The sequence below is a fragment of the Acaromyces ingoldii genome (assembly GCF_003144295.1).
Source record: "Acaromyces ingoldii strain MCA 4198 unplaced genomic scaffold FA10scaffold_8, whole genome shotgun sequence".
Classification (NCBI taxonomy): domain Eukaryota; kingdom Fungi; phylum Basidiomycota; class Exobasidiomycetes; order Exobasidiales; family Cryptobasidiaceae; genus Acaromyces; species Acaromyces ingoldii.
The window spans coordinates 626,536-649,664 of NW_020290254.1; the positions used below are offsets into that span (position 1 = coordinate 626,536).

The window sequence follows — 23,129 nt, forward strand, 5'->3', positions numbered from 1 at the left end:
TCTGTTGAGAGAGATTGCATCAGGTCGAGGTTAGCTTCCGGCAAGTGATCAAATTGTGAAGCGCAGACTTACGTAGGCGGCCTTGTCGGTCTCGGCGCGCTGCTTGTCGCGCTCAGCCATGTCTTGGTAGGGCTGCAGGACAAGGTGGTCAGTCTCCTGCTCAGAAGAAGGGGAGATGGAGCAGGACTCACCTTCTTCTCAGAGTCCGACAGCGAGGACCACTTGGCACCGAGCAGACGGCCGACCTCGCCTGAAATAGACGATGTCAGCGATGATGAAGAGACCAACAAATCAGGGACAGAGGGAGGTGAACATACCGAAGCTGGCCTGGGGGTTCTCCTGCTTGATCCTCTCCCTCCAGTCCTGGGAGAAGAACATGTATGCACTGTGGAAAGAAGACGTCGTTCGATGAGCATGAGCTTAGAAATTTAGGCTTCTCTCCCGCTCATAAGAGCGACAGGCAACCCACCTAAGGGCCCTCTTGGGCGCACCGGCATCCTTCTTGGATCGCGAAGCCTTCTTGGGCGCGGCGGCGGCTGCCTGCGCCGAGGGCTTGGCCTTGGATTCCTTGGCCATTGTGGTGGTTGTGGTGACGACGGGTAGGTGTGCTGACGCTGTTGTGTTGGTGTGTTGGTTTCCCGTGACGCGTACGCGAGACGCGTTGGCAGGCAGGGCGTCAGCACCAGCAGCGTATGGTTGGAGAGCGGGTGATGGCGACGGGAAGGGGGGCAGGGAGTGGATGGATGGATGGATTTCGTCAGCTAACATGCCCCTTGAAGCGACTCAATTCACTCGAAGCATAGACAATATGACGATGCTGAAGTGCTGTCTATATGCTAGCATATGCCTGTCCAGCCTGGCTGGGTAGTGTCCCCCCCGCCAGGCTCTATGAGCGTATAGGCAGGCCCAGCCAGGCGGCGAGGCGCGAACGCGCTCCCTAGGCTGGCAGGCAGGGCAGAGACGCGCCTCTCTCCCCGCCAGGCCCTGCCCGCTGGCAGAGGAAAAAAGAAAAAAATTCTCACAGCATCCAATGATCAAGAGGTGCTCACCTGTGGTCTTGGATGGCTTTGGACGACGTTCTGCGACGGTCGTATGAGGTTGGAGAAGGGAAGAAGAGGGAGTTGTCCTATGGAAGGGGATAAAGGGAGGCTCCACTGTAGGGGCAGGCTTTGATTTTCCAAAGGCTGTAGAAGCGGGCGCGCGCCTGTGTGCGTGTGCGTGCCCTTCAGTAGCAGTCAGATAGGCGGGCCTTTCTCTGTGTGCGGGCACACTGACTGAGGGAAAACCGTCCCCTGCGAAATTACGCTGGCTCTGGCCTCGCTGTGCGCGCTGTGGAAAACCTCACGCCATTAACCACGTGCGGGTCGCAGATAGAAGAGGTGGCCCATGCGCACGCGCGCGCACACGGCCCACTATTGCTCCTTTCTTATTTTTGGGCCATATGCCGAGGGGAAGATGCCGGCGATTCGGAATTGCGATTCACAGGCAGAGACTTCCTTCTTCTGTCGACGCTCCCACAAGATTAGTAGAAGCGCACAGAAGAGAGGATGAGCACGTCAGAGAACAAGCCATCCCATGTGCTTAGCCCCTTTAAGGGGAAGCATGCGCCGGAAGAGGGCAAGCACAATGAGGCGGCCCAGCGCTTGGAGGACCTCGTGGAGAAGTCTAAAACGGTGCCGGGGGGTGAGTGGAGATAAGCTGTTGAGCAAGCGCCGATGGCAGCGAGGCCTTGCAAAGTGGCGGATTGTGTTGCTAAAAGACTCTCGCCTCAGCACACATTGGAACTTCGGTCGACCAGAAAGGAAGCAAGCAGCCGGCGACGCAGCAGCCGCAGAAGGACGAGGAAAAGTCCTTCCTCGCCGGCTGGGTGCCGTGCCTGTCGACGAAGAACATCGACGATGACTTTGTGCGGATGAAGATGGGCAACTATGTCGCCGTGCGCGGCGGCAACGAGCGCTTCTTCGAGGAAATGCCGCTGTACGTGCGCGTGGGCATGCACCTTCTCTTCTACGGGAGCAGGAAGGCGTCGCTGCTCCGCTATGCCAGCGTCGAGCACCTGCTCGAGACGATGAGCAAGAAGCAGGGAGTGACATACGACGACGCTTCGAACCCAGAAGATGTACAGAAGTTCATCAAGAGCTTCATCGAGACGTACGAGCTCAAGCTAGACGATCTGGCCGAACAGGACCTCACCAAATACCCGACCCGCAACTCGTTCTTCTACCGCAAGCTCAAGCCCGGTGCGCGCCCCATTGCTGAGCCAAACAACGACAAGGTCATTTCATCGGCGGCAGACTGCCGGCTGATGGTGTTTGACAATGTCGAGTCTGCGACAAAGATCTGGATCAAGGGACAGCAATTCTCCCTGCCCAACCTGCTGGGCGGCGCTGACAAGAACGGCGACCTGTTCCCGCCCGGCTCCTCTCTTGCCCTGTTTCGACTGGCGCCTGCCGACTACCATCGATTCCACCATGCCATCGGGCCCGTAAAAATGGGAGAAAAGACTCACCTCGGCAAGGAGTACTATACCGTCAACCCTGAGGCTGTCGGTGAAAACTTCGATGTTTTCACAGCCAACACTCGTCAAGTGGTGCTTCTCGACTGGGAGCCCGTCAAGGCCAAGGTGGCCTTTGTCGCCGTCGGTGCTATGCTCGTGGGGTCGATCAACTGGACAAACTCTGACGTCGGCTCCAACGGGAAGCGGGGCGAGGAACTGGGCTACTTTGCTTACGGGGTGAGGACGCTTCTTCTCGGTTGGCAAGACTATCATCACTGCTGACCTAATACCCCTCGCTCCAGGGCTCAACGTGCATAGCCGTCTTCCCGCCGGCCGCAAAGGTCAAGTGGGACGGCGACATCCAGGCCAATTCGCTAAAAGGCATCGAAACTTTTGTCCGCGTCGGAGAGCGCATCGGCGAGTCAAAGGCGGCGCTCTGATCGCCTGCCTACCTGCACGTCCTCCCTTGTTGTCAGCCACGCGTGCGCGCAGAGCTGGCCCGTCACCCTTTGTCTTCTTGTATGTTGTGCCCGGCCCCTGCCCGGTCCCCTCCTTTGTGTGCTCGGTCCTCCTCTGTGGAATTTTTTCATTTCGTCCGCCCTTTCTTGGTCTTGTGTCATCACCTCCTTCCTCCGTCTCCGGTCTCCATTGCGAGACGCGTCCGCGCTGACGCTCTCTGTCTGTCGCCTGCTGCCCTGGACTGTGCGAAAAGCAGGACTTTTGAAGCGCCGAGCAAAGAGGAAGGACAGGAAAGAAAGGGAAAAAAGGGACGAGAAGCGGCGCCCAGCGAGAAAGACAGACAGGGCGCGCTCGTCATTTGACATCAACACGGCCCGGTCTGGCCGCGGCGAGGGGCACAGGGGGGAAAGGGGATGGGAGAGGATCTAATCTCGCCACTTGACACCAGGGGTCGCTGTACCGCGCGGAGCCCCGATGGGTTGCCCAAGAACAAAAGCACTTTACGATCGTAGCCTCAGTCTCTGTCTCCCAATTGACATCGCCGGCACCTGTTCATCAACGAGAAGGAGGGGCGCATCCCCAGCAACCCTCTCCTCGTCCCTCTCTTCATTCTCCCTTCTTCACAACAGCCACAGCAATCGGCCGCCCTTGGCCGCCCTGCAGTGCTGTGCTCCTCGCTCTATCTCCCACCCCCACCCCACCCCACCCCCCCTCTCCCTCTCTCTTCCTCCCCGGACAGAGTGGGTGTTTACTGGTCCCTAGGTTTATCGCCCTTGTTTTTGTTTTTCTCGTCGGAGCTCACTGCAGTCCACTCATCCCAGAAGGGAGGGGCGTCGGCGGACTCTACTGTGCTCCTCATCACACTAGCACCTCCCGTCCCCCTCGTCTCCTCCCGGATTCTGTTTCGTCCATCGCTCTTTTCGTCCCTGGCAAGCATTCAAATCTTCAATCTCTCTCTCTATCCCTCTCTCGTATACATACAACACAAAGGGAAAAAAGCCCTTCAGCCTCCCTCGCCGCGGACGGGCGGCAAACTGGATCGCCCCCTCGTCTGCCCCTTCCTCCTTTTCCCTCCCTCCATAGCCCATCGCGGCTCTTTCTCGTCTCATTACTTCCTCTTCTCTTCCTTACATTCATTTGTCCCTCAAACCCTCATTGTCCGTCCTTGCTCGTACTGTCCCTCTTTACTCTTCACCTCTGTGACAGCCTTTGGTGAGTGCGAGCATATTTGCACCCCGCCCGCCCTGGATCGATACTGACAGCACCGATTCGCTCTCCCTACTCGCTTCTCGGTTCAATGTCACCGGCCTCAGTAGCAGCAGCGGCCGCTACTTCCGTTGGAGCAGGTACGACAACGGCGATGAAGTCCTTACCTCGGAAGGTGAGAGTGACTCCATAGCCAAGGCCGATACGAGCCTCTTTCTCCCTCCCCTTTTCCTCCCTCTCTACCTGGGTTTGCCCGTCAAGACAAGCAGAACAACACGCTGAGCCTGACTCCCTGTCCCAACTTATCTCATCCCATGTTAGCCACCGTCTGCCAAACAGCCCCAGCCGGAACCGCCTGGCGTCCATAAGCAGTCGATGACCAGCGCAAGCACGCATGCAACGGCATCCAGTGCTGCTGAATCTCGTCCAAGCAAGCTGGCTTCGAGCCCTAAAATTGCCCTGACCGCCACCAGGGGACCCGGTGCCAGCGCAGAGGTCCTCTCGCTCGCTGGCGTCGACGCCCGACGGAGGAGCAACAGTCTCGCGGGCAGCAGCACCACCAGCAGCATAGCAACCACGTCAGCCTTCGTGGATGACACCTCCCAGCAAGCGAGTGTGGTGCCTGCCATCGACGACGTGGTGCCCGATGTGCAATTCAGGCATGGGGGTGGGTGCTCATTTCTACCATTTCCCCAATTTTCTTTTGCTGCTTGAAAGGGTTAGGCTGACCTTGCCCTCCCATGTTGGCTGCAGATTGGGTCTGTCCGTCGTACAATTGTTGTGAGTCGCAAACCCATGCACATCGCTGAAAAGTGAATCGACAAGGCTGACTGGTGTTTCATATGTGCATCTACTGATGACAGCCTACCACAATTTTGCCGTGAGTGATACACTCCAGCCATCGTAGAAACTGCGAGTTGACGATCTGGCTGCTGCAGAGAAACTCGACTTGTAACCAGTGTGGCACGCACAAGCCCCTGGGCCTTGCTGCATCGTCGTCGTCGTCGTCGTCGTCTGTAGGAGGAGCAGGAGGAACTCAAGCATTGCTCAAGACGAGAAACAGCGACGGGCAGCTCCTTGTCGACGGCTCCGTCAAGCGGTGCTTGCCCCCTAGCAATTTGCCTCCGCGCCTGAGGAAGCTCGTCGAGATGGATTCGGCCAAAAGTGCCGCGCTTGCAGCCGTCGAGCAGCAGCAGCAACAGCAGCAGCAACAGCAGCAACAACAACCTCTGCTGGTCTCGACACCACCGTCGGTTACTGTTGAGGACGGCTACTTTCAACAGCCGTTGAGGGCGCCGACGAGGTCTACACACTTGTCTGTCTCTCCGTCGGCCGCCGTTTTTCGACCGTCGTCGTCGTCTTCCTCATCGTCATCGTCTCTGTCGCTCCCGTCGACGCTGATTGACGAATCCAAGGCCGGTTTCACCTCGGCGCCCGTCACGCCGTCGCATGCTCCATCCCACGTCACTGCAGCAGCGGCGGCCATCGCGGCAGCAGCAGCAGCAGCGGCAGCGGCAGCGGCACAGTCAGCTTCCGGCACCCTTTCCGCGTCTTCGTCTTCGTCGACGAGGACAGCGACGCCGTGGTCCAGCACCACGCCCGGCTACATGGCTCCAACGCACTCGACGTTCATGCACCTCTACCAGCGAGGCATCGACATTGGCGCGGGGGCCAACCCAAAGCCACCGCTGGCCAACGGTCAAGGTCCGCCGATCAAGAACACGGGAAACGTGGGGCCGATGCAACCCCAGCCGGGCGACTGGTGGTGCTGCCTCTGCGGCTTCACCAATTGGAGGAGGCGACGGTACTGCATGAAGTGCTTTCCCTGCGCGGACCAGGACCCGCACTCGACGGCCATCAAGGCGAGCATCTGCCTGGCCAATTACCTCGCAGCAGCACCGCCCAACTCGCCCATGCTGCTCCACCTCCAGCAGCAAGCCGCGCTGGGATGCGCCAGCAACGGCAGCGGCGCCAGCACGCCGACGTACACGTCCATGCCAGCGCCAATGCTCCAGGCACCGGCCCCAGCTCCGGTCCCAAGTCCCGCCGCCAACGGTGCTGCGGCTTTTGCTGCTGCTTCTGCTGCCCCACCGATGACGCACAGTCACAGCCAGCTGTCTTCGTCGTCGAGCAGCCTCTCCACTCCCTCGTCGGTACCCGTGTCGATGCCGTCCGGGACGGGTGAGGTAGACGGCTTCCCCTTCTACTCTTTCCCGGCCTTTGACCAGCACCAGCCTCAGTCTCTGGCTCATCGTCAGCACCAAGACTATCACAGTGCACCGACTGGTCTCGCTATCAACAGGGTCCGCTCCAGGCCGCAGCTGCCCACCTCTCTCTCGTCCGCGACGGTACACCAACAGCAGCTGCAGCATGGCACTGCAAAAACGCGGTCCTACGACGGTAGCACGCTGGCACGGTCCTCGCCAGACCCATTCGCACCTCCTGTCAAAATTCCTTCGATTCACCTTGGCGATGGTGGAGTGCTGGCACCCACGAGCAATGACAGGGAGATCTGGAACAGCAGCTTCGTGCCAACGTCGATGCCCATCAGCATCCCAAACAATCTCTCGACGTCACCGTGGCCAACGCTTTCCTCATCCTCGTCGCCGATGCCCTCGCCTCGCGTCTCGTCGCGACCCGAGGAACGGCCACCGTCGTCACTCACCATCGGCGCGACGAAGCAGGCGCTGCGCGGCCAAGGCGAAGACGAAGACGACGCGTTTGCTCACATTCATTGTAGCGAGACGGAGGAGGACACCGAAAGCTCCAGCGCAGCCCTCTGGCGGAATGCACCGATCGGGACCGTACCCAAGCGAAAATCATCGCCACCTCGAAGTATAAAGGCGCAAGCTTGCTCCTCGTCAGCCACGGCTTCCACATCGTCGTCAGCGGCTTCCTCTTCTTCGCAGGTGTTCAAGACTGCGCTCCAATCTCCATGGACATCCGTCTTTGTCCCGCGCAACCCCACTCGGCTGCCTCCGTCTCCCTCGACTGCTACGCCTACGGCTCGGACAGCCTCTACGCCTTCTCTTCAGGACACTTCAAACCACTTTACTCGCATCTCCATCCAGGACGCCTCCAGTGACTGATTCTTCCTCTTCTGCCGGGCTCCCATCATAATTTCTCGCTCTTCTTGCCTCTCTCTCTTCTCGTCTTCTCACTTCGCTCCTCTAATCACTTTGACAGCTAGGGATTCTCACGGGAACAACAGCTTCGATGCTAATTACACAACAAGGACCGGACCGTGGACACAAATGTATAGAAAGCTAATTCTCAGTAGGCCCGAGGGGAGGGGAAGGAATGTAGGTGTGCAGGACACAGTTCGTAATCGTAAGGAGAAAGAAGGAAGGAGAGGGAGGGAGGGAGGTTGAGAGGAAAGCTGCTGTAATTAATCTGGATCGAAATCGACGCACCTCTTCATTCTTCCATGCTGCGATCAATGCTTTTGGAGAGAGCATGATGAGTTGGCTTGATTGCTGCCTTGGATAAGGGCCAGTGAGCGGGACGAGTTACTGCACCAGACGGACGGGAGGCACAGTGCGATTGGTTCGTCATGAAGATCCGATTGATGAGAGAGAGGGAGAGAAACAGGAAGAGCAAAGAAATCGAGAAAAATGAATGGCCCAGAGAGAGAGAGCGCGCCAGAGAGCTGCGGGGTGCGCTGCTGGAAGTGAGACTGATGAGAAGAAAGAATGACGAAAAGCGAAAGTGGGGGGAAGAAGGATCGTTAACAAATACAAAGAGTAGGAGGAGAGGAGGAGGAGGAGGAGGGGGAGGAGGAGGAGGAGGAGGAGGAGGAGGAGGAGGAAAAGTTCGTTGCAGAAAAGTGAAAGAGAAAGAAAGCGAGAGCAGGGCTATGAGGCGGAGTTGACGACGATGAGCTCGACACCCTCCTGGCCGCCGTTTCGGGCCGCCTCAAAGGCCATCTGCACATCGTCGTCGTTGCCCATCCAGACCTTGTCGCCGTCCTCGTCGACATAGCGGATCTTGAGGTTCTGCGCCGCAAGGTGCTGGTGGCTCGCCGAGCCGCTGCTGCTCGAGGGCGACGATGAGAAAAAGACCTGGCGCAGCTTCTTTGAAATCTTTTCGACGAGGTCCGCATACGAAATCTGAGCCAGGGTGACGACGACGACGCGCTCGCCCTCGTAAGTGACGTTGAGCTTGATGGCACTGCTCGAGACAGAGCCGCCGGAGCTGCCGCCACTGAGCGTGATGGGCGAGCTCGCGGCCGTAGAGCCAGGTCTTGAATGACCAGAGCGGGCCGAATCGAGCGTCGAGATGCTCGACGAGCTGAAGCGCTTGTCGTTGAGCTGATGTTGGATAGGATGCGAGGCGGGCGGTTGCTGTTGGTGCTGCTGCTGCTGATGCTGTTGCTGTTGTTGCTCGTTGATGCTGGTGTGGACGTAGGGCCCTCTCGGCATCGGTGGAGGCGGTGCCATCGGTAACGGGCTCGCATACTGCGCCGGGTTGCTCGCCGATCGGCTCCTTGTATGCATGGCAGCCTGCGCTGCCGCTGCTGCTGCTGCCGCCGCTTGCGCAGACGTCTCGCTCCCTCGGTGAAGGTTGCTCCTCGGCCCAAAAGACAGGCTCTCGAGCTGCTCCGAGGGGCTGTCGACGTCTGAAGACGACATGTCGATGCCGTTGCTGCTGCTGCTGCCGCCGCCGACACCGCCATTGAAGGCAGCCTGGCGCGGCGGTCTTGGGTAGCCACCCTGGATGGTGGCATAGCCCGGCTGGCGGAGCTGCCGGCTGCTCGACGCCTTGCGGATCTGCTGTGTCGACAATGTGGGGTGGGACTGCTGCGAGGCTGTGCCGGGGAGGTCCATGTTGGAGCTCGAAGAAGAGCCCCTCGGCAGGGGAGGGTGGCCCTGACCCTGGCCGTAGGGGTAGTTTGCACTGCTGGCCGGCATCGAGGGCTGCATGGCGGGCGAGTGGGATCGCCACTGCGACATCAGCGAGCCTTCCTGGTCCTCTGTCCTTGCCCTCGGCCTGGATTCAGCCGTGAGCGACATTTGCCGTTCTCTCTGTTCCGCCGGCTGCGAGTATCGGCCGCCCAGGGGCGTGCCGCGGCCCGAAGCAGGCTCGAAGCCAGACTCGTCGTCGCCGCTTGCTGCGACGGCTGCCGCGACGGCGGCGGATGCTGTGCCAGCGTTGCTCAGTCCTCGATGGCTCGACTGGGAGTCGGTTCTCGTAAATGGGAACGCAGGCGCGACCTCTGTCAGCGGCGTCTGGGGGAAGATGGAGGGGCCATGTCCGAGGGAGCTGCCCGTGTTCCTCCTTCCGTTGGCGCCTGCACCGGCCATGTTGATCGAGCCAGGCGAGATGCCGCCCGTCTGGCTGTAGTGTGCAGCCATGTGCTGCCGGCGCTGGTTGATGTCCTCGATGAGCCTCGTGATGGCCGCCTGCCACTGCTTGAGCTGCTCCTCGTTCTTGCAGCGCAGGCTGAACGACTCCTGGTCCACATCGCCACGCCACCAGACCTGCAACGCATACTGGCCCGAAGCGGGTGTGGTGCCGAGCATAGAGCCAACCTTGCTGTTCGAGGCGGAAAAGGCGCCCGTGACATTGTTGATAAAGATGCGTCCTTTAAGCTGGAGCTGCGTCTTTGGCTTCTTGCCCGGCGGTGTCGGCGTGACCGTCTGCTTCTGCTTGAGGAGCGAGTTGCTCTTGCTCCCCTTTTTCGGCTGGTTTGGCAGCACCTCTTTGCAGCACAGCAGAATCTTTTCAAACAGGTAGACGTGGTACTCGCGCTCCGTATCGCTCTTGGAGACCATAAAGACGTCGGAGAGAAGCAGGTTGCCAAAGGTGTTGATTGTGTGGCCCTTCCAGTCGTCGACGCGCGTCTCGAGGTCGCGCACGAGCTGGATGTTCTCCTGGAGCCGCCGGGTCTCGTTGACCTTGTCGGTGATTCTGCGGATGACGGTGATGCCGTCGCTGAGCTCGGCATAGTTTGGCGCGTCCTCGCCGCTCTTTTTGAGCAGCTGCTCGAGCAGCAGCGGGTACTTGCAGATGCGCTGCACCGGCTTGATCAGAAATGTCGGCAGCTCGTATGACGGGTCGAGGTAGCAGCCGTCAGAGCCCGGCAGGCCTCGCAGCTGCGTCAGGTTGGGTGCCTCGGTGTTGATAATGTCCAGGGCCTGGGCGTAGTTTGCGCAAAACGGCTCGTAGACGGCAAAGTCGGATTCCTGCACACGCACGAAAGACGGGCAAAGGTCAGTTCATCTCGCTACTTCTTTTCCTTCTTAGCAAGGCAATGAATGCTGTGCTGCGCTCACCATGGTCTGAAAGACGTGTCCAAAGTGCTGCTCATCGGCCGGCCGCCTGGCGTTCTCCTCGACGCAGATGAGAAAGCGGCGCTGGACGTCGACGAGGGTGTTCAGGTTGCCAAACAGGTGGTGGATCGTGTCGGTGGGGATAATGTCGTTCTGCGCCAGCGCCCTCGCGTAGCTCTGCAGCACCTCGAGGTCCTGAACATACTTTCGCTCAGTGCTCAGCAGCTCGCGCACAATCCACGTCCGCTCGTCCGACGGCTTCTCAAACTCGTCGGCGTCGGCCGTCTTGGGCGCCTCGGTGAGCAGGCCGCGCTGCTCAAAGACATCGAGGAGTTTGCTGATCGTCTTGACGACCTTGACAAAGCCATTGGTGTCGTTGAGGTAGAGCTGCGAGACGGTGAAGATGTCATCGGGGTCCCAGCCGAGCTCGGCCTTGAGGGCAATGATGAACTTGGCGACCTGCTTCTTGCACTCATTTGCATTGCTCCGCGACGGGTCCGAGCTGATCTGCAGCACCGTCGCTGGGCCGAGCTGGTTCATGAGCCAGCAGAGGGGTGCGCCTGTCCGGAAGCATTTCCACAGCTGCGAGACGGGGTCCGAAGGCTGCATGCGCGTCGTCGTGGTAGTCTTGGGCGATGGAGGCGACGAGGCCTCTGGCTGGGCGAGCACGGGCGAAGCCTCGTCGGCCTGGGGCAGCAGAAAGGCGTCGCCAAAGCCTGGCACGCACCAGAGGCGCTCGCGAAGTGAGAGGCAGGCCTGGTACAGACTCGAGCCTGCCACGGCGGGCTTGTTGCCGATCGTGTTGGCTGCCACGGGCGCACCACCGGGCGAGATGAGGCTGCTGCCGATGCCGCCATCCGAGGGGCTTCGCAGCGTCACCGAGCTGGCAATCGAGGCGGCCGACAGCGGTGTCGGTGCGGGCGAGGGTGTCTGTGAGTGTGAATGCGCATGGGCATGGGGTGGCAGGATGCCGTTTGGTGTGTGGTGCGACGACGAAGAGAGCGGCGGCGGCGGTGGCATAGACGGTGAATCCAAGTAGGGAGCATTGGCCGATGACACCGACTGTTTGCGTCCTGGCCGAAAGGCCGACGCAGTCGATACGGCCATATTGGATGGCGGCGGTTGCACAGTGTACGGAAACAGCTTGGCTCCTTTTTCGATTTTTCCCACGAGTCTCTATCTCCCCCTATGCCGTCGTCTCTTGCTCGTGTGCGAAGCGGCGATCCGTCTAGCGAAAGCGTTGGCCTGCGGCTGGTCCTCTCGTCGTTGTCGTCGTCGTCTTAGTCGTCGTAATGTATAAATCGGTCAAGGTTCTCCCTCTTTTCCTATTCTCCGACTTTTGTGAAATTTCTCTATCGCCCACACGAAGGGGGGAGCGAGCGAGCGAGCGAGCGAGCAGGGGTGATGGAGAGGGCGTCAGTGCGGGCGCACACTCCCACGCGCTGGCTTGCGGCTTGCGCTTCCTCGCCTGGCTGGCGTGCTGGCTCGAGGGCGGACGTGGCTGGGGCCGCCCTTTATTTCGATTCCGTCACCAGTGCAAACGAGGGCGCTGGCGGGTTTCGAGATTAAAGGGGACCAATGACGTCCTGCAATTGCGATCCGTCTGGCCTACTTATCGCTCCTTGCTGCCGAACCTTCCTCTTCTCGGATTAACCTTTGCAATCGCGGCAGCTACCGGTAGCTGTTGGGGGCTCCTTGGCACGGCGGAGGCGTGTTTGTTGCTTTCCCTCTCGACTTGCGAGACGGGGTGACTTCAAGAGACTGTTGATGGTGTTTGAGTGGCTTGCAAAGGGGGCCGGGGCGAGACGATGCTGTGATTGGAACGGTGCCGGGCGCTGATGAGTGCTGTTAGGGTGCTGGGGTGCTGGTCTTCAAGCCTGACGTCCAGAAACAAAGCCCGGGATCGACAAGAGAAGAACTACTGTGCAAGGCTGTTGCTCGCTCGTCTCCTCTAATCCCGGGAAGCGCGACCGGGGGGAGAGCTGAGTTGAGTCCAATCTTGCGAACCACGACGCCTCCCTGCACTTGCGTCGAAGCTCCAAAGATTAGGCCGGAACACGTCGAGCAATGGACACGAGGGGGAGAGGGGTGGATCGAGGATGGCGGACAGGAAGCTTAGGCGGGCAACAATATTATTATTAGACTATGCTGCCTAGGAGGAAGTCAGGTTTGATTTTCCTCCCTTCGGTACGTCCCCCCTCTCTTGCGTGCATCCCCCGAGAAGATGAGCAATAACAACAACCTTGCTTGCGCAAAACAAAGCTTCAATCAACAAGGCTAATATAGAGGGTAATTTGGATAAAAAAAAGCATGTGACCCACGCAGCAGCAGTGTAGTACCGTACGTCTCTCCAATTTCGTTTCCTCGCTCCCCCCTCGCGCAACAAACGAACGAAAATTGAAAATAAAATAGGGCTCCTTTGTTAGAGGGGGAAAAAAAGAAAACCGAAGAGGAAAAAAAAAAACGAATTCTCCCTCGCTGCCTTTTGCCTGCATCGAGAAGCGTGATATAGGGACGTCTTTCTCGGGCATCAGTGCAGAGGCCGGGGTCCACGCAAGGCTAGTGAACCATGCGCTAGGGCATACATAACACTACTACTCACCTCCCGCCTCCGATCAAGCCATCCAGATCGATAGCGATTCAGTTGTTCGACCCGAATTCACGACTGCACCCCTTCCCTCGCGAGTCTGTCCGAGTCTCTGAAGGCACTGCAGCTAGTGTACCGGACTGCGTCTCCTGTCCGTGATCGCTGCTGCAGAAGTCCGAGGTAATAATGTCTCAGAGGACGCTTAGAAGTTCGTGTTTCACACCCCGTCACGTACTACTCTACAAGCAAACAAACGCTGACGCGCAACTGGAAGCTGTCTGCGTCTCGTCATGACCGTGCAAAGTGTTTACCCAAGTAATCACGTAGTGAGGAGCGATCGCGGGCCGGGTCTGATGCAGAGCCGGGGTGGGAATGAGCAGGCTTAGCAGTCAGTAGCACGCAGTCGGAGACGAGATCTCAGGGTCTGGCACCTCCCACGCTACGGCGCTTTTCCTTTCCTCCCCGCCCCTGGACGCTAAAGCCTTGGGTTGGATGGTTGAATGAGAAAAGTGAGAAAAGGGTTCCGCGGGTAAGGAAGCGTTTGGACCATTCTTTTCCCTACTGCACAAACACCGGGAGCGGCTTGACCGGGCCCTCAGGACCAAGACCCTGGTAAGCGTCTCTTTTATCTTGATCTTATCTTAGTCGTGACGGACGGGCCGGGCCGTCGTCTTCAGGCCACACAGGTCCCGACCTGGCAAATGTCACTGGTCGTCCCGCTTGCCATCACGGGAACCTCCGACTTGCTGTCATGCCGCTTCACAGCCCTGGGTCCCTAGCCACGTTCACCTGCCACCTGCCACCTGCCCAGCCGAATGTACATCATTAGCGGTGGCCGCTGAAGCGTGGCGCGCAACGATGACGACGTAGAAACACGTGACGCGTGTGGCTTGTTCCTTTGTGGCTCCACATTTCAATTTGGACTGCGCTGCGCATCTCCAAAACCGGCCTGCCTCGTCGCCAATTTCTGCATTCCTCTGATTGATCTTGCCCGACCCACATCACACGACCTGTCCCAGCAGCGCCTTCTCGTAACTGCTCGTCTCGTCTGCCTTGCTACAGCGCTTTGATCTCAGGACCACCCCATCATTGCCCTTGCTGAGCCACACAGGATGGCGCACTGGAAAGACCACCTTGCGCTCAAGGTGACCAACATCATCACCTTCCTCCTCTTCACTGGAGGATCGTCGTATGCCTCGCTGCCTCCCTTCTTTGGCGCCGCGCACCCGACCTACCTGACGCCCGAGAGCTGGATCTTTGGCACATGGGGCATCATTCACCTACTCCTCATCGGCATGCTCGTCTACCAGTTCACTGAGACGGTGAGTTGCCTTGAGCATCATCCCACTCGTGGTGCCAAATGCTAAAGCACGTCTTCCTCCTCCAGGGCTACCACACTGTGGTGCAGGGCATTGGCTGGCGCTTCCCTCTGCTGTGCCTGCTCACTGCCGTGTACTCGACGCTGTCAAGCTCGTACGCAAACTCCAAGACAACCGACTTCGTCATTTCCATCCTTGCCTTTGTCACTATCGCCTTTGTCGGCGCCACAGTGAGCCACATCTACCGCTCCATCAAGCTGCACCACCCGCCCAAGAACCTGCTCGACACGGCCTTTGTCCACGTGCCCTTCAGCCTCTTCCACGGCTTCAGCGTCGTCCTTCTCTTTGTCGCTGGCTTCTCTGCCTTTGGCGTCAATGCGGCCCTGCACCCCGCCGGCATCTTTACCAAGATCTTTGTCTTTATCGCCCTCCTTCTCCTCGAGGGCACCGCCGCTGCCTACGTCTTTGCCGGCCACGGCGATGTGGTGGGCGCTGCCGTCATCAGCCTCTCGATCCTGGCCATTTACAATCACCAGACGATTGCGCGCGCCGGCGAGTTCATCCACTACTCTGCCCTCGCCTTCTTCATCATCTCCCTCATTGCCGTCCTGCGCGCCACGATTGCCGCCTTCACCGGCCGCACCAATGTCGGTGGCGCCACCGACGAGGAGAGGGCTCCCCTTGTCGGCTGATCTTCCTCAATGTTAGACCACCCTCCGTTCATGTCGGGCCTTTCTTTGTGTGAATATCTCGCCATTCTATTCCCCATTCTACCACCATCTATGCAATTTTGACAGAAAAAAAGGAAAGAGAGACCGATGTGAACCTCCCCTCACCGCTTCCTGACCATCATCAGACCCAGCGGCCAGGCCATCCTGACGTGGTCGTCGTCGAGGCCCTCCTTGTTGGTGCGCGGATCGTCGCGCCGCTGGGCGAGGATGTCCGCCCGGAGAGTGTCGACGTGGCGATCGATCATGTCCGGCTTCTCGACCTTGAGCTCGGGATGCTTGTTGAGGTAGCGCATAGCCGCGCTGCTCGAGTGGAAGTAGCCGTTGAGCGAATCAAAGCTCTTCACGTGCTGCAACCCACCACCCAGTCAGCCTGTTTGCTCGAGAAGAAAGAAAGGAAGGAGAAAGAAGACTACACACCTCCATCCGGAACGTCTCTTCGGGCGCCTCGCCGCGCGTCCAGGCAATGTCGGCGAGGCCCGGCTTGACGAGCTTGTGCGTGACGCGCGTCGCGCTCGACGTGTCCCACACCGCTTCCGCCGCGCCGTCTCCGCGGGTCGGAAAGGCAATGTCGAGCAAGAGGTTCTCGTTGATGGCGCGGCCCGGCTGGGGCCAGTAGGGGCCCATCTTTGCCGACTGGGAGCACATGAACTCGCACATGGGCGCCAGCAGCGACGGGTGCGCTGGGAGGTAGTTTGCGCCGTAGCACTACCATGGGAAACAGATCAGCTCGAGGGTGCTGGAAATAAAGAGGGGTTTGAAGGTTAGTAGACGCACCCAGAAGGCCACGGTGCCCTTTGGGCGCAGCACACGCGACAGCTGCGGCCAGACCTTGTCCATGTCGAACCAGTGTGCGGCCTGTGCTCAAACCGTATGCTGAGTCATTATGCCAGAGTGTCTCTCAACAAGCCCGCTCGCACTCACCGTGGCGGCGACGACGAGGTCGACGGAGGCGTCCTGCACGGTGCGGAGCTCCTCTGCGCTGTCCACGCTAAATTCCGCCTTTGTCCGCTCGATCTGTGCCAGGTGGGGCGAGTCGCGCTGCGTCTGCTTCCAGGCCGACCAGGCGCCCTGGGCCTCGCGGATCATGCCCTCGGACGGGTCCGTGCCAATGATGCGATCGAAGTGCGCGCTCAGGGGGAACACCGAGAGGCCCGGCCCACAGCCGAGGTCGAGCACGGCGCCATGCCCGCCCCGGTGGAAGGCGAGGATCTTGTTATAGAGAATATCGGGGTACCGCGGCCGATTGTCGAGGTAGCCTTCAGTGTCGACACCAATCCACTGTCAGCGCAGAGGCAGAGACGCGGGGTCACAGGTTACACACCCACCTTTGAAGTCAAAGTTGGGGTCGGAAAACGTCGCCATCTTGACGCCTCTGCGATTCCACGCGGGTAGTGCCGGTGCTGTTCGTTGCAGCGACGAGAGTGCAGCCCGAGAGCGCACAAGCATCATCTTTGATCTGAGAGAGAAGGCGTCACCGAGGTCGGATCGACATCCAGGCCTTTGGCGCGCTCTCTAAATACGACAATGCCGTGCGCCCAGCCGATGTGGAGAGATCCGATTTTGCCGCGGCCGGAAATCGGGCTCGCCCTCAGCGTCGTCCGTCAACGCCTCGGTTTCCGGGCGCCATTGGTGCAGGACGGCTAGCAAGAGGAAAGAGGGAGGATGAAGCGGGCACATCAGACAGGCTCTAGAGGCAAGGCAGAGAGGCGAGCAGGCTGGTCTTTTTGTACAGTACTTCCTCCGGGCCGTATGCTGAGATTAGAAGGCTTGTCCGCCCGCCCGCACGGGCCCGCGCAGGCATGAACGCAAATGCAAACACAGATGATGCAGATGAATCGGGGTGGTGATGTATTGAAGGACAGATCAGATCAAGGCAAACCACCATGACGCAGACCCAGGCTCCCATCCCTATTGTCTATCGCCTGTGCATCAACACCATCGAGCCGCTGCTGGCCTTTGGCGGCGCGGTGCAGACGCTCTTCTGGCCCGCCGACTTTCTCGCCATCATGGCGCACCGGCCCCAGACGGGCGACACACCAGTGTACGATGTGCGCACCCACTTTCTCTACACCTCCCTCACCGGCGCCTGGCTCCTCTTTGCCTACCTCGAGGCCGTGGTGCTGCGCCTGTATCCAAACGACGTGCAGCTCTGGAAGCGCCTCATCGTGCCCATGCTCCTCTCCGATGTCCTTTTCTGCCACTCGACTGCCCTGGCCGTCGGTGGCTACGGGGAGCTGCTCAGCGTCGCACACTACACGTCCGCCGACTGGCTCGTCTGTGTGACCACCTGGCCCCTCGTCCTGGCCAGGGTCGCCTTTGTGCTTGGCGTCGGCCTGCCATCCAGCACCAGCAGCCAGGGTTCGAGAAAGGCCCCTTCTCACGCCGAGTGACACACCCTCTTCGTCACACACGCACACTCTATGTACTGTACGCTTCTGCTTCTGCTACTACCTCATCAGTCTCATTTGTGCAGGTGGGCGTCTGTTCCTAGCCAGTTTGATGGAATTTCGATGCTTCGGTGCCTCGGTGATGACGCAACGAGAGCCGGGCGATGGGGCCGTTCTGGCTTCCAACGCCCACGCATGACTACTTGGCAAATTATTCGCGGCGGTTGTTGCCGTGCCCTGAGGCAGCCCGCGCGCACGCGCACCTGCTTGTCGACGTGGAAGGTTTTTGAATGAGAAATTGTCGAATAAAGTGGTCGCTCCACCAGCTCAGAATAACGAAGCGCTATTATTGTATCGCCTCGGAAATAGGCGAGCGTTTGTTGTATCTGTTTATATTGCCGCACTCCCGGCCCTGGCATGCAGGACGGAGAGCAGAGGCAAGCGCGAGCCTGGAGATACGTGGCGGCGCAAGCTTCTCGAATTGCACAACACTTTTTTAAGGCTCTCGCTCTCCGTTTCATCTCGCTTCTCTCTCTCTCACCCCCCTCTTCCTCCCTTGTTTGTGTGCTCCCACTTGTTCCCACTCACTCTGCCAAGCCTGGGACGGAGGACTACTTGAAGCGCTCCATCTTGCTCGACGAATCCTTGCACGCGCCCTTTTCTATTCTCACCTCCCCCCCTCAAAGTCCACCACGATGCGATTCATGAGGCCCGCCTCGGTCGTCGCCGTCGCCGCTGCGCTGGCCGCGTCGTCGCCCGCCGTCCTGGCTGCCGACGCCGCCACGGACGTCCTCCAGCTCACAAAGGACTCGTTTGCCTCGACAGTCGACCCAGAGGTGCGCCGTTGACCTTAGCATGCACTAGCCAGTCTTGCCCCACTAATATGATCTACCAAACAGTCACTCATGCTTGTCGAGTTCTTTGCGCCGTGGTGTGGCCACTGCCAGGCCCTGGCTCCTCACGTGAGTGTTCAAGTCAGACTGCACCTGGCCTTACACCAAGCTAACGTTGAAATGATACAGTACGAGGAGGCGGCCACGAAGCTCAAGAACGAGAGCATCAAGCTGGCCAAGGTCGACTGCACAGAGGAGGAGGATCTCTGCGCGCAGCACAATGTCCGCGGCTACCCCACCCTCAAGGTCTTCCGCAACGGCGAGTCGACCGAGTACAATGGGCCCCGAAAGACAGACGGAATCATCAGCTACATGCAGAAGCAGGCCCTGCCTGCCATCTCGACGATCTCGGCCGACAACATCACTGACTTCAAGACAAAGGACAAGGTCGTCCTTGTCGCCTACCTGGGTGCCGACGCCGACGCCAAGGCCGTGGCTGCGTTTGAAAAGGTGGCCAACAAGAACCGCGACTCGTTTGTCTTTGGCCGTGCCCTCGATGCCGACGTGGCCTCGGCCGCTGGCGCAAAGAACGGCGACGTCGTCCTCTACCGCGCATTCGACGAGCCCGAGGTGACGTACTCGGGCAAGGCCAGCGACGACGAGGCACTCGAGAAGTTCCTCAAGGCCGAGAGCATCCCCCTCATCGACGAGGTTGGCCCCGAGAACTTTATGGCTTACGCCGAGGCTGGCGTGCCCCTTGCCTACTACTTCACCGAGCCCGACGGAGCCAGCAAGGAGGCTGACCTGGAGAAGCTCAAGCCGCTGGCCAAGGCCCACAAGGGCAAGCTCAGCTTCGTCTGGATCGACGCCGTCAAGTTTGTCAACCACGCCAAGGGCCTCAACATCCAGGGCGAGAAGTGGCCCGCATTTGCCATCCAGGACATCCAGGCCTCGACCAAGTTCCCCCTCGAGGACCTCGGAGACGACGCGGCGGCGGCCATTGAGAAGTTTGTCGGCGAGTACGCGGCCGGCAAGCTGGAGCCCTCGATCAAGTCCGAGGCCGTGCCTGCGGCTCAGGAGGAGGGCGTCTACTACCTCGTCGCCGACGAGTTTGACAAGGTCGTCTTTGACGACAGCAAGGATGTCCTCGTCGAATTCTACGCTCCCTGGTGCGGACACTGCAAGAAGCTCGCGCCCACCTACGACACCCTCGGCGAGGCCTACCGCAAGGCGACGGACAAGATTGTCATTGCCAAGATGGACGCGACGGCCAACGACGTGCCCCCCTCGGCTGGCTTCCAGGTGCAGAGCTTCCCCACGATCAAGTTCAAGCCCGCGGGCAGCAAGACGCTCGTCGACTTTGAGGGCGACCGCACCCTCGAGTCCTTTGTCGACTTTATCAAGGCCAATGCCAAGAACAAGGCAGACGTCAACATCGATGCTGCCAACGCCAGCGATGCAGAGGCGCCCAAGAAGGACGAGCACGAGGGCGGCGGCTTCAAGCACGAAGACCTCTAGAGGCCTTCAGCTAAAAGAAAACAACCGAAAAGCAGCACGGCTGGAGTCTCTCTTGATCTCTTCCATGTCCTTTCTCAGTCCTCTTTCCACTCCTCGCTCTCTCATCTATAAAATACAATGTTCCTTTGATCGAAGATTGCCCTGTGCGAGCGAGATAGAGACGGTGGTGCACGTGACGCGCCCATGAATTTTTTGGCAAGCGGGAGTTTTTTTCTGGTTTCTTTTTCGCCTGGCCTTCGTTGCTTCCCTCTATTGTCCTCATGAGACCTCCTCGACGAACGGCCAAGGCACGATGTGAGTAGGGCTACCAGTCCTGTCTGTGAACGTCTTGCTGAAGTGAGACTACCAACAGGACGTCATCTTCGTCGCGCATCATCATCAAGAATCTGCCGTCGTACCTCGACGATGGCCGCCTGCGCACGCACTTTGCCGTCACCGGCACCGGCACCGGCGCCAGCTCCTCCGTGGCGCTGACGGTGACGGATGCGCGCGTGGTGCGCAAGCCCGACGGCACCTCGCGGCGCTTTGGCTTTGTCGGCTACCGCTCCGCGTCCGAGGCCGAGGCGGCGGTGCGGTACTTTGACCGCACGTTTGTCGACACGGCCCGTGTGCAGGTTGGGCTTGCGCGCGGCGTTGGCGAGGCTGCTGCGGGGCAGGACGAGCGGGGTGCGATGGGCAAGGGCGCGCCCAGGCAGATGGACGGCGTACGGCGGGAGGACAAAGTACAACCTGCTGCTACAGAAACGGCGAGGGAGAAGAAGGAGCGGAAAAAGAGGAGCGGCGGCGTCTCGTTTGACGAGTTTATGGCTGTCAAGGCGCCCCGGGCCAAGCGCAAGGCGTGGCAGAACGAGGAGGGCAACGAGGGCGACGATGCAAACCTCAAGGCAGAGGACATGGCGCAGCAGGAGAAGGACGACAAGCCCAAGAAAAAGAAGCAGAAGAAGCAGCAGCAGCAGAAGGATGTCGACCAAGCGCAGGAGAAGGGGCAAGACGAGGAGGAGGAGATGGAGACGAAGCAGGACGAAGTGCTCGATGACGAGGGTGTGACGGACCTCGAGTACATGTACAAGAGGATGAGGAGGCGGATAGCAGACGACGACGAGGACAAGGTGCAAGAGAAGAAGTTTGAGCAGTCGGGCTCGGAAGCAGGGAGCAACGCCGGTGACGACGCGGGCGAGGATGACGAAGAGGAAGGAGAGGAAGAGGAAGACGAGAAGACAAAGCGAGCTAGGGAGCGTGAGCGGGCAGCGCTCGAGGAGAAGGCAAGAAAAGACGAGGCGGCCGTCGACTCGATCATGACGACAGGCCGCCTCTTTGTGCGCAACCTCCCGTTCTCTGCAAAGGAGGAAGAGCTCGAGGCCTACTTTTCCCGCTACGGCGACGTCTCTCAGGTGAGTGTGCGATGTCGATGCTGCATCCGACGTGATGAATATCAGTATAGGGACAGCGGATCGAGGGACAAGCTCCTTCGTTGTCGAGAACATGCTGGAATTATTGCTAGTAACAATAACAAATCTCCTGATCTCCCCCTCTTCATCTCCTTTTATTGGACGAGGACGAAGCTGACAACTGAACGCTTCTCAACAGACACACATCACCCTCGACAAGGCGACAAAGCAGTCCAAGGGCATCGCCTTCGTCACCTTTTCCGAGCCCTCGCATGCCCTGGCTGCCTTTCGCGCCTCGGATGGCTCCACCTTCCAGGGCCGCCTGCTCCACGTGCTCCCTGCCGTCGATGCCCGTCCGAGACCAGAGGACGACAGCAAGAAGACGCTGAAGCAGAAGAAGCAGGAGCAGGTCAAGGCGGGCGCCCAGCGCGACTTCAACTGGTCCACGCTGTTCATGAGCGCCGATGCCGTGGCCTCGAGCGTCGCCGATCGCCTGGGCATCGACAAGTCGGACATTGTCAATCCTGATGAGGCCACTACCTCCTCGAGCGTCAGCCCCGCCGTACGGCTGGCCCTGGCCGAGACGCGCGTGATCCAGGAGACGAGAGAGTACCTCGAGGAGCAGGGCATCGATGTCACCAGCTTCTCGGCCAACGAAAAGGCCAAGCGGAGCGACACGACGATTCTCGTGAAGAACATGCCCTTTGGCACCTCGGTCGAGCAGCTGCAGGGCCTTTTTGAGCCCCATGGCTCCGTGTCGAGGGTTGTTATGCCGCCTGCAGGCACAATGGCCATCGTCGAGATGGACGTGCCAAACGAGGCCAGGGTCGCCTTTAGGGCGCTGGCATACAAGCGCATGGGCAACTCGCTTCTCTATCTCGAAAAGGCTCCCGTCGGTCTGGTCAAGGACCGGCCCGAGCAGAGCCGCGCGACTGAAAAGCAGGAGAAGGAGGGCATTGCGGCGCCTCCGCCCAAGGCATCCGGAGCCTCGTCGCTCCTCGCCTCTTCTGCGTCTGAGGGACAAGGAGGCGCAGGAGCAGGGGAAGAAGAGGAGGCTGCCGCGACGCTCTTTATCAAGAACCTCTCCTTCTCGACGACCGACACTCGTCTGGCCTCGATGTTCAGTCACCTCGATGGCTTTGCCTTTGCCCGCATCCAGACCAAGCAGGCTGCTTCGAATGGCGCGCGCATCTCGATGGGCTACGGCTTCGTCGGCTTCCGAACGCAGGAGCAGGCCAAGGTTGCGCAGAAATCGACGAATGGCAAGACGCTCGACGGCCACCAGCTCGCCGTGGCCTTTGCCAGGCGTGGGCACGATGTCGACGACCGCCGTCCTAGTCAGGCTGTTGCTCCCGGTGCAGGCAACAGCAGCAGTGGCAGCAGCGGTGGTGGAACGAAGCTCATCATCAAGAACCTGCCGTTTGAGACGAGCAAAAAGGACCTGCGTGCCCTCTTTGCACCCCACGGCACGCTCAAGTCTGTGCGTGTGCCCCGCAAAGCGGCTGCAGCCGGCGGTGGCGTGGGCGGCGCGCGCGGGTTTGGCTTTGTCGAGTTTGGCACCCGCCGCGAGGCAAAGGACGCCATGGAGGCGCTCCGCTACACGCACCTCCTCGGACGCAGGCTCGTCGTGGGCTGGGACGACGAGGCGGCTGGCGGCGTCGAGGGTCTGCGGGAGAAGGCGAGGCGCGAGCAGGGCGGCTCGGGCTCGGCGAGGGCGGCCAAGACGAAGCTCCGGCTCGGCGCTGAGGACATCAAGGAGGCGGCCAAGCGGGAGCGCAAGGCGCGCGAAGACGCCGAAGACGACGACGACGTTGATGACGAGTGATGACAGTCTTAGAAGCGCACCCACAGTAGTAGCAGCAACGACACATTTGTACACTACAGTAATCCATCCTTTTCATCTTAAGCAGAAATGGCTCGTCTCAGCCGTTC

General features: G+C 59.7%; 11 protein-coding genes across 11 annotated transcripts; 8 read left to right on the plus strand and 3 right to left on the minus strand.

Annotated features, from left to right (window-relative positions):
* Positions 1 to 72: 72 nt before the first annotated feature.
* FA10DRAFT_219610 (high mobility group box) lies at positions 73 to 522 on the minus strand (the record flags this gene model as incomplete). Its single annotated transcript, XM_025518532.1, has 4 exons — positions 73 to 132; positions 192 to 250; positions 318 to 385; positions 470 to 522. Coding segments are annotated over 4 exons (240 nt in total), but the record flags the coding sequence as incomplete, so codon positions are not given.
* Positions 523 to 1,607: 1,085 nt separating this feature from the next.
* On the plus strand, positions 1,608 to 3,098 carry FA10DRAFT_245871 (hypothetical protein). Its single transcript, XM_025519388.1, has 3 exons — positions 1,608 to 1,683; positions 1,773 to 2,734; positions 2,800 to 3,098. The coding sequence occupies exons 2-3, from the start codon at positions 1,913 to 1,915 to the stop codon at positions 2,935 to 2,937; spliced, it is 960 nt and encodes a 319-aa protein (XP_025374378.1). The 5' UTR covers positions 1,608 to 1,683; positions 1,773 to 1,912; the 3' UTR covers positions 2,938 to 3,098.
* A 1,155-nt stretch (positions 3,099 to 4,253) lies between these two features.
* FA10DRAFT_289255 (hypothetical protein) lies at positions 4,254 to 7,251 on the plus strand (the record flags this gene model as incomplete). The annotated part of the gene is made up of 5 exons (XM_025524269.1): positions 4,254 to 4,337; positions 4,484 to 4,829; positions 4,916 to 4,942; positions 5,026 to 5,042; positions 5,101 to 7,251. The coding sequence occupies 5 exons, from the start codon at positions 4,254 to 4,256 to the stop codon at positions 7,249 to 7,251; spliced, it is 2,625 nt and encodes an 874-aa protein (XP_025374379.1).
* A 765-nt stretch (positions 7,252 to 8,016) lies between these two features.
* On the minus strand, positions 8,017 to 11,541 carry FA10DRAFT_289256 (hypothetical protein; the record flags this gene model as incomplete). Its single annotated transcript, XM_025524270.1, has 2 exons — positions 8,017 to 10,347; positions 10,438 to 11,541. 2 exons carry the CDS (start codon positions 11,539 to 11,541, stop codon positions 8,017 to 8,019), a joined length of 3,435 nt encoding a protein of 1,144 aa, XP_025374380.1.
* Positions 11,542 to 11,603: 62 nt separating this feature from the next.
* On the plus strand, positions 11,604 to 12,285 carry FA10DRAFT_197578 (hypothetical protein). The gene has a single exon (XM_025518412.1). It carries the CDS (start codon positions 11,727 to 11,729, stop codon positions 12,183 to 12,185), a length of 459 nt encoding a protein of 152 aa, XP_025374381.1. The 5' UTR covers positions 11,604 to 11,726; the 3' UTR covers positions 12,186 to 12,285.
* Positions 12,286 to 13,949: 1,664 nt separating this feature from the next.
* FA10DRAFT_197598 (hypothetiocal protein) lies at positions 13,950 to 15,217 on the plus strand. The gene is made up of 2 exons (XM_025518413.1): positions 13,950 to 14,343; positions 14,409 to 15,217. Exons 1-2 carry the CDS (start codon positions 14,134 to 14,136, stop codon positions 15,030 to 15,032), a joined length of 834 nt encoding a protein of 277 aa, XP_025374382.1. The 5' UTR covers positions 13,950 to 14,133; the 3' UTR covers positions 15,033 to 15,217.
* Positions 15,167 to 16,717, minus strand: FA10DRAFT_269785 (S-adenosyl-L-methionine-dependent methyltransferase). Its single transcript, XM_025522877.1, has 5 exons — positions 16,397 to 16,717; positions 15,993 to 16,327; positions 15,846 to 15,926; positions 15,489 to 15,776; positions 15,167 to 15,418 (listed from the first exon to the last, which is right to left on the minus strand). The coding sequence occupies exons 1-5, from the start codon at positions 16,518 to 16,520 to the stop codon at positions 15,173 to 15,175; spliced, it is 1,074 nt and encodes a 357-aa protein (XP_025374383.1). The 5' UTR covers positions 16,521 to 16,717; the 3' UTR covers positions 15,167 to 15,172.
* FA10DRAFT_269787 (hypothetical protein) lies at positions 16,467 to 17,606 on the plus strand. The gene has a single exon (XM_025522878.1). It carries the CDS (start codon positions 16,955 to 16,957, stop codon positions 17,459 to 17,461), a length of 507 nt encoding a protein of 168 aa, XP_025374384.1. The 5' UTR covers positions 16,467 to 16,954; the 3' UTR covers positions 17,462 to 17,606.
* A 188-nt stretch (positions 17,607 to 17,794) lies between these two features.
* On the plus strand, positions 17,795 to 18,344 carry FA10DRAFT_197696 (hypothetical protein). The gene has a single exon (XM_025518414.1). The coding sequence runs from the start codon at positions 17,876 to 17,878 to the stop codon at positions 18,164 to 18,166; it is 291 nt and encodes a 96-aa protein (XP_025374385.1). The 5' UTR covers positions 17,795 to 17,875; the 3' UTR covers positions 18,167 to 18,344.
* Position 18,345: 1 nt separating this feature from the next.
* FA10DRAFT_197697 (protein disulfide isomerase) lies at positions 18,346 to 19,814 on the plus strand. The gene is made up of 2 exons (XM_025518415.1): positions 18,346 to 18,420; positions 18,481 to 19,814. The coding sequence occupies exons 1-2, from the start codon at positions 18,364 to 18,366 to the stop codon at positions 19,807 to 19,809; spliced, it is 1,386 nt and encodes a 461-aa protein (XP_025374386.1). The 5' UTR covers positions 18,346 to 18,363; the 3' UTR covers positions 19,810 to 19,814.
* Positions 19,815 to 20,056: 242 nt separating this feature from the next.
* Positions 20,057 to 23,022, plus strand: FA10DRAFT_256535 (RNA-binding domain-containing protein; the record flags this gene model as incomplete). The annotated part of the gene is made up of 3 exons (XM_025519810.1): positions 20,057 to 20,103; positions 20,162 to 21,200; positions 21,397 to 23,022. Coding segments are annotated over exons 1-3 (2,667 nt in total). The 5' UTR covers positions 20,057 to 20,101.
* Positions 23,023 to 23,129: the final 107 nt, after the last annotated feature.

Bases quoted from the DNA above. Each gene is read 5' to 3' on its own strand.
- FA10DRAFT_269785 (XM_025522877.1), bottom strand. From the start codon at position 16,520: ATGATGCTTGTGCGCTCTCGGGCTGCACTCTCGTCGCTGCAACGAACA. The intron at 15,927-15,992 runs GTGAGTGCGAGC...GTTTGAGCACAG, and splicing joins ACCTCGTCGTCGCCGCCACG to GCCGCACACTGGTTCGACAT. The intron at 15,419-15,488 runs GTGTGTAGTCTT...GGTGGGTTGCAG, and splicing joins AAGAGACGTTCCGGATGGAG to CACGTGAAGAGCTTTGATTC.
- FA10DRAFT_197598 (XM_025518413.1), top strand. From the start codon at position 14,134: ATGGCGCACTGGAAAGACCACCTTGCGCTCAAGGTGACCAACATCATC. The intron at 14,344-14,408 runs GTGAGTTGCCTT...TTCCTCCTCCAG, and splicing joins TCTACCAGTTCACTGAGACG to GGCTACCACACTGTGGTGCA.
- FA10DRAFT_197578 (XM_025518412.1), top strand. From the start codon at position 11,727: ATGTATAAATCGGTCAAGGTTCTCCCTCTTTTCCTATTCTCCGACTTT.
- FA10DRAFT_269787 (XM_025522878.1), top strand. From the start codon at position 16,955: ATGACGCAGACCCAGGCTCCCATCCCTATTGTCTATCGCCTGTGCATC.
- FA10DRAFT_245871 (XM_025519388.1), top strand. From the start codon at position 1,913: ATGAAGATGGGCAACTATGTCGCCGTGCGCGGCGGCAACGAGCGCTTC. The intron at 2,735-2,799 runs GTGAGGACGCTT...CCCTCGCTCCAG, and splicing joins TGGGCTACTTTGCTTACGGG to GGCTCAACGTGCATAGCCGT.
- FA10DRAFT_197696 (XM_025518414.1), top strand. From the start codon at position 17,876: ATGCAGGACGGAGAGCAGAGGCAAGCGCGAGCCTGGAGATACGTGGCG.
- FA10DRAFT_197697 (XM_025518415.1), top strand. From the start codon at position 18,364: ATGCTTGTCGAGTTCTTTGCGCCGTGGTGTGGCCACTGCCAGGCCCTG. The intron at 18,421-18,480 runs GTGAGTGTTCAA...GAAATGATACAG, and splicing joins GCCAGGCCCTGGCTCCTCAC to TACGAGGAGGCGGCCACGAA.